This window comes from Micropterus dolomieu, linkage group LG11 (assembly GCF_021292245.1).
Source record: "Micropterus dolomieu isolate WLL.071019.BEF.003 ecotype Adirondacks linkage group LG11, ASM2129224v1, whole genome shotgun sequence".
In the NCBI taxonomy this organism is placed as follows: domain Eukaryota; kingdom Metazoa; phylum Chordata; class Actinopteri; order Centrarchiformes; family Centrarchidae; genus Micropterus; species Micropterus dolomieu.
The window spans coordinates 12239206-12246894 of record NC_060160.1 but is presented as its reverse complement, the minus strand read 5'-3'; the positions used below and the strand labels follow the sequence as shown (position 1 = coordinate 12246894).

General features: G+C 40.3%; 1 protein-coding gene across 6 annotated transcripts in view; it reads left to right on the top strand.

The window, feature by feature from the left end:
• The window catches only part of meis2a (Meis homeobox 2a), a 192029-nt gene that overhangs the window by 107702 nt on the left and 76638 nt on the right, over window positions 1-7689 (top strand). For 3 of the 6 annotated variants that reach the window (XM_046062053.1, XM_046062055.1, XM_046062052.1), the window contains exons 2-6: window positions 3821-4047; window positions 5640-5781; window positions 6081-6131; window positions 6548-6598; window positions 7104-7253. In XM_046062053.1, the coding sequence (XP_045918009.1) occupies window positions 3821-4047; window positions 5640-5781; window positions 6081-6131; window positions 6548-6598; window positions 7104-7253 (621 nt within the window). Of the gene's footprint in view, window positions 1-2440; window positions 3250-3820; window positions 4048-5639; window positions 5782-6080; window positions 6132-6547; window positions 6599-7103; window positions 7254-7689 lie in introns of those variants that run through there. The other 3 variants (XM_046062057.1, XM_046062056.1, XM_046062054.1) reach the window with 2 other exon arrangements.

Sequence of the window (7689 nt, the reverse complement as noted above, 5' to 3'; positions counted from 1 at the left end):
TAAGTCCTGCTAAGAGTAAACAGAGGAGTGGAAGTTCAGTGCTCGTGCTCGGTCGCATGCAGGCGGTCCTGGTGCACCTTAGGATGTGACATGCAGTGGATCTTTAGCCTGGTGAGTGTCCCAGTAGTGTTTTCCTTGAAATGGATCCTCTCCCCCTTAATGAATCCAAACGCAGCTGGCCATGTCCCACACGGACACCGAGAGCTTTAACCCTAAACTGACCTCAATTTGACACCACCAGATGAAATTTTACCTCCTGTTAATACCATCCACTGATTTTTTCATACGCCTAAGAGTTATGTGTGCGCCTGAAAAGGCTCGCAACGTGAAAGCCACTTGTAAGAAATATAAAACTACTTAAAAAGTCTAATTGTCTTTGGTAGGTGTCCTCCTGGAATTATCTGGCTTGTAAACGCGGTCAGGTTATAAGCAGGGGAGTTGAAGTTGGCACAGGTCTTTGTTTATGAGGAAAATTAATTTTAATTACCCATTGAGTGAATGATGATTAAAATAAAATTAGAAAATGAAACACCGACTTGTGTATTGTCATATCAAAAGCTGTTATTAAGCGAAATTAGCCTATTTCACAACCTAAATATTGTTAATGATGATGTCTTGTGTTTACAGCGTCCGTTAGTTGCTCAAATAAATAGTTCACAAAAGAAGGAGTTAAAAATGTCACGTCGTTGGGAGCCGTTGCTGGAAGTTTTATAGGGAAGGATGTGTTTCTGTGGAGCCGTACATTGGACACGCATAATTAGCCTCTGCTATTTTCACACGCTCTTCGGGTGTTTACATCACTCTCCTCGGGGGCAAATCACATATTTCCACAATAAATGGAAAGAAAAGCGAAAAAAAAAAAATAATCGCCAAATCTAGAAGTAGCCTATGTATATTTTAAAAATCGCCCCAGCGTTTGGATTTTCGGGATACAGCTGTGCGCATTAACAGCAGATTAAACATTTATATGAGCATATATTCTGCATTTTTTAATAGTCGAGCCTCAAAACTTTCCCTTCACTGCGCTGTGAAAGGACGCGCGGTCACAACAAAGCGGTAGTTACAGTATAAGGTTTATGCTACTTACCGTGGTTGTCCAAAAGAGGAGGATGGAGGAAAAAAAAGTCAAGCGTTAGTGCACAAATCAACGTGAACGATAGTATTTAGCTTATGAAAATATCAGTCTTCAATAGCAGAGTCTGCCGGGCTGGTTGTGTTTACAGAGTGTTAAGAGAGACTTGGAGACGGTGAATGCCTTGGCTCTCTGCGCACTGTTCTGCAGCTCCTTCCCGGGGTATTGCACGTTGAAATGTCCACACAGCCGTTTGTCAAACCCTGCAGTCCTACCCTCCCCCCCCCCCTCCCCCCCCCACCTTTATGCCAACAAACATAACTGTTGTCACGGTTTCATTTATTAAATGGTTTTAAAAAAAACACACAAAAAAACACAACAGCAGCTACTTCTGTAATCGACCCTGAGCCACTCTGCTTGGTATTTTGTTTGTTGGGGGAGTTTATTGACCCTCCAACGGTAGCCACAGCCCATCTCCCTGAGCATGTGTCCACCTTAATCCTAACCTGTGAATAATTAATTTCCACCATCAAAAATGTCACGCAGCCATAAATGGAGCCTTTTATGTGAGAATCTGTCAATACAGCCATGATGCCATATTAGCATTGATGGAGCTAAATATTATGGGATAGATGGCCTGCTTCTGTTTTGTGCGTCAAAGTGCTCAAGCTCCAAAAGGGGCTTCACTGCAATCAATGGCCGGAGCGTTGCTCCTCCTCTAAACTTCAATCTCCTCGCATGATTGATGATCTTGGGGAGCTTTGATAATTGACTACTCTGAGGTAAGGCACGGATTTTTATCAAGAGAGGGGATTGGACGAAAGAAACATACAAAATTACTTTTTCCGCAAAAGCTTTTTTTTTCCTTGGAAAAGTTCATTCTGGGCTTAGAGGGGTGCTGCGTGTCTTTAATTTGCTGAAAAAGACCAGAGCAATAATTAGCTGCAAGATTAGGAGGTATTACTGAGATATTAGGCACACCGGCTTACAACCACAAAACAGATAACAAGTAAGCGTCATGCTCATATATTAAACTCAGCATTCGTAAGATGTCCTGATAATTTTAGCTGAAGATGCTTTATAATCTTTTGTATAACGTCTAACACTGAATGTAAGGATGGATAGCAGTTAATTTTTGTATTGGTTATTTGTGCGTAAAGGTTTGGGTGCATCATGCGTAATTCTGCATTAAAATTATTATTTTTTAAACTCTAAATCATGATTCATGTAGTTTAATTCAGTCAGTGTTGTGCTTAATTTAACACAGAGGAGAGATGCAGCTGAAGTGTCCGCGCTGGTAAACCTTGCTCATTCAGCCTTTTCTGCCTTTCCTTTAGGGCTCCTCTCTGCGAAAAAAGGAATTGGGTGGGAGTTGGAGCTGTGTTGGTTTGGCTTTTACCCCCAGTGTGGAGTTGAAGCCGTCCCTGTGCCTCGCATATACTCTGCATATCACAAGATTTGGTCTCTCCTCTCTCTTTTCTGGAGCTGCTGCAGGACTGGCTATGGCCACCACTACTTCCGGGATCCGTCATTTCACTCGCCCACCGCTCAGCGCTGCGAACTGACTCTGTTTCTATAAGCAAGCTAGCAGCCAACCTGCCAACACTCGCTGACACTCACTCATCTCAGTTTCGCCAGATAGACGAAATACCTACGGGGGAAAGAAAGGAAAGATCTGAATCGCAATCTCTTAATTTCTGCTGCTTTTCCCCCCTTTTTTTACAGTGATAATAAAACAAGATAGCGATCTGGAGGCATTAAAGGAGACGCGGACTTGCGGGATGAAAACGGACTAAAAAGATTCGTCCTTCTCTTGAACATCATCACCAACCGTCATTCATTCATTACCTTGACAACCTCTGGCTTTGATTGACAGCTGGAGTGGCAAAAAGCCATGAGACACGACAGTGTAGTTACATGCAGGTTGTTGATGGGCCGATTGTAACCTTCACTTTGGCGCATTTTTTCTTTTTTTTTCCGAGGAAAGAGGGAAAACAAGAAAAATTGCAAAACTCCCTGATGCTACGATTTCAACTGAACCACACTGGCGAATAGGAGAAGTCGCAAAGTTGGTTGAAAAGGAATCTTGCCACTAAATCACTTTCTAACCGGGACTGGGATATTAAATATACGACAGATTCAGGAGTTTATTGGAGCGCAGCCTGATGGCGCAAAGGGTAGGTTTTAAATCTCCTACACTTACCTGTTCAAATCCACTGTAGGGAGGCCCTCGTATCGATAACCTCTTGTCGGATGGTTGCAAATTTACAAAGTATTCATATCAAAGCCGCTGTATTTGACATTCTCGCAGCACCCTTACTCTTCAAGCAAAGTGACAGCCTCTGCTTTTACCGACAGCCTCCACGACAGCCGTGGAACAGTTTCGCAGGAGACTCCAAACTAAATCGCTCTTTTCACCCACCAAACTCTCTTTCGTGGAGCACCTAAGTTATAATGTTTTTGGTAATGACAAACAGTTTAGCATATATATATATATATATATATATATATATATACATATATATATATATATATATATATATACATATATATATATATATATATATATATATGTAGATATATTAAATGACACTTTTCTGCCCTGGCTCCAGCGCATTTCAGAGCAACAGCTTATTTGTTTCTCCTTTGCGTACATTCAAAATGAGACGGCATGCTTTTTGTACTTTTCACATTTGTTTAAACAGTAACCGGACAGCCCGCTGACATTTGCTCTGATTTTATTCCCAGTACGATGAGCTGGCCCATTACGGTGGGATGGACGGAGTCACGGCGTCGATGTACGGGGACCCGCATGCTCCCCGGCCGCTTCCCCAGGTCCACCACCTGAACCATGGACCGCCGCTGCACGCCAGCCAGCACTACGGAGCCCACGCTCCTCATCCAAACGTTATGCCCACCAGCATGGGCTCAGCTGTCAACGACGTTTTAAAGAGGGACAAAGATCAAATTTATGGGTAAGGTTTGCATGAACCAAATAGGCATAGAATTATTTTTTTTCCCCCACAAGTTTTCAGCTTTTCTATAAGTTCTTTTTATTGGAGTTTCTCTCCCAGCGCTAAATTTAAATAGTGTTTTGTGCAGGATTGACCGCAATTTTGGAGCTCCATTGTTGGTCAGCAGAGTTTAGTTGATGTGTAATTTTATAGGCATTATAGAAGGCATCGTCAAGCCTGCAGTATGTAAGAGTAAGCCTTGAGCTTGAAATACAAGCTATAAAATAGTGTGGAAGCTCTCTGTGTATAGTCCAAGCTTGAAAGTCACAGACTGCATGGAAATATAATAAAAACTATTTTCAACATCATAACAATACTTGCATGTTATAAAGTTGGCTTTAATATTACTGCTTATTTGTCTATCTTTAAAATAGTCTTAACTCGTTTAAACGTTCTTGTTGCTGCCTGCAAAAACTTCTTAAATGTTTTCAAATATTATTTGCAGCAGCACAGACATACAGAGCGTTACAACGCGCCATGTGTCTTTTATAGTTATACTTTTCTGTAATTAATTATACTATCATGTTATTCTAAAATAATGAAATAAAAGAAAACGTATTTAGGCGCTCTTACTGGTGATTGCAAAACTTCCCTAATGTTTTTAGACATTGCTCACTAACACACGTACATAGAAAGTACTATAATCCACAGTGTATCATTATAATCTGGGATGTAGTGCAGAGTAAATCCTCTTCATCTCTTTTACTCACGTTTTCATATGCGCAGTAGGGTTTACCTTCATTTGTACACTGACACAAATCTAAATCACGCAAATTAAGAAACTGACGCCAATTTTATGAACGTTTGTTCTAGAAATAGCATTTCTTCCCCCCCGAATTATAGTTTAGTTTTCAAAAATTATTTTGGTGCCTGTTTGTGCCATGGTGATTGAACTGAAGTTAGACACATTTTTTATTCACCTCTGCCTCAGGTTGTAGTTGTAGCTTTGATAAGAAATAATTAGTAAAGTTCTTTGTGCCTCAGTACCTCTGTAGTGTAACTCTGCAAAATTATTATTCCATTTAATATTTTTGCAGACTGTAATTTCTGTAAAATCCCTGTGAACGCTTTTGTGTGTCAGTCTTGTCTTTTTTTGTTGTTGTTGTAGAGTTTTGTTGACTTCTCAGCCGTTTTTACTTTGCACTGCAAGAAATGTCAGTCTCAATAAGTCCGATTAATATCATATTGAGTCTAAAATCCCCACATTTCTCAAAACGAGGAGTAAAATATTCCAGATGCTATTCATTTATTCATCCAACTCAAAACTTCTTCAAACAATGATCTTGGATCCAGATATGTTTTTTCAGTCGCTGTCTGTCTAATTTTGAAATGCGGTCACTTTTACACACTTACAAGTGTGTAAAAGCTATACATCGGGTAAAGAGGTAAACGTATCTCATCCCGCTGTGTTATATTTCTCAGTTACTGTAAGGGAAGTAAGACTTTTAGGGCCAGAGAGCCGACAGATATGCAGGTTGATTGGACATTTTTTGCAGCGGGCATTGTGGAGCCGGTGTGCTGCTTGTACTCAGGCTGTGTTTCCCCTCTTGCAGTCACCCTTTATTCCCACTGCTCGCACTGGTTTTTGAGAAGTGCGAGTTGGCGACGTGTACTCCGAGGGAGCCCGGCGTAGCAGGCGGCGATGTCTGCTCCTCAGACTCCTTCAATGAGGACATTGCAGTCTTTGCCAAGCAGGTCAATTTGAAATATTTAAAATAAATATATATATATATAGAGAGAGACATTTTGGATGTTGTGGCTGCGTTATGCATGACAGGTAGTTTTCTGCCTGCTTTAATTTTTGTTATTGCAATAAAGCGTCCTCTTGATATGATTAAAGAATAGTGTGTTCTCAGCAGAATTTCCTTCTTAAAACAGAAGTTGTCTCCTTTTTGAAGAGTTTTATTATCAGGTTACATTTCAGGAGAGAAATAAGACGCGCATTCCGCACATTTCATGCCAAACTAACTTTGACATTTGGTGTATTATTTTAGGTCCGAGCAGAAAAACCTTTATTTTCATCAAATCCAGAGTTGGACAATTTGGTAAGCGCACACTTTGACCTCTCTCTCTCTCTCAGTAATTGCCGCCTCGCTGCGGTTATACTCTGCCTTGTTTTGGGATACCCTGGAGTGCTCGCAGCATCACACAGTAAATATGTGAACATATGATTTAAACTTCCGCACAGATGTCAGATCAGTTCTGAAGTGAAGCTGTGTGACCACATTTGCCGCTGTCATTGTTCAGTCTTCCCATCTAACTGACCTAGCTGACCAGTGTGTGATAACCAGTTTTGTAAAATGCAGCCTCCTTTTAGAGTTAAAAAAATGTTTTGCTGGCTGTGGTGCACTCCAAGGTGTTATGACGATCGGAGTATGATAACGCTAACACAAGTGTAAAGAAAAATATTAATCCTCTATTCTGTGATAGAAATTGTGCTTATTTTGCTCTTTATTTTCAGATGATACAAGCCATACAAGTATTACGGTTTCACCTCTTGGAATTAGAAAAGGTAAATACTGCAAATCTTTATATTTTAGACTCTGTAGCAAACGCATGACCCCACCTGCACAAACAGCCTGTATTTGAATGTAGGCCCTATCTGATATTATTACAAGTGCTTTAATATTCACTGCAGTGCTGTAGTTATTAGCAGATGTTTAAAAATAAACCGGCATGCATTGGGAGAAAGTTTCATTTTCATAAAATATGCTATTTTATTTAGCCAACTATTTATGTGACTATTGATAAAATATGTTGGAGCCTCTTTGCTCACGTTGCACATTGTTATCGATCGTCATATTTGGTTTCAACTGCTCATTACTTCCCCAGCTTTACGGCATGCTGTTTATTTTTTGACGTTCAACTTGTTGCTCCAGTCTCAGGAGAATAATAAGCACTGCAACAATTTCACTATTGTTTCCTCGCCGCCGATAATGTCCCTTAATTAGAGTTATTCTTGGACTGGCTGGAGCGTTTCCCCATCCTGAAAAACGGTGTTTTCTTCATTTTTCTAGGTGCATGAGCTCTGCGACAATTTTTGCCACCGGTACATCAGTTGTTTGAAAGGAAAAATGCCAATAGATCTAGTTATTGACGAACGGGATGGCAGCTCAAAATCAGATCACGAAGAGCTCTCGGGATCGTCGACTAACCTTGCAGATCACGTAAGTGACAGAACCTTTATTATATTCATAATATGTGACGTGCTGTTTCTGGCAGCGTCTGCAGGCGTCTCTGCTGCTGCTGATAGAGAATATATCTATCTATCTATCTATTTATATATCTATATCTATTTCTATATATATAATATATGTATATAATTTCTTTGTTTTGTTTTTGAAAAAACATTGCGTATGAATAATCGGCTAAATAATCAGATTTGTTTGATGTTTCTCATAATGCAAACTTTTGTGCTACTTAGCCTCTGCTCAGTGTGTGACCCTTCTGTGCCATCAGTAAATAGAGCATGCTCTGTTCTGCAAGGAAAATCTGCCGATCGATGTTCTAAGGTCAAAAGCTAGATGTGATACAATAGACTGAGTTATTGTTTTAGTCTTTTGATTAGGGGCAGTCATGTGTGCATAATGTGTCCTTTGCTTG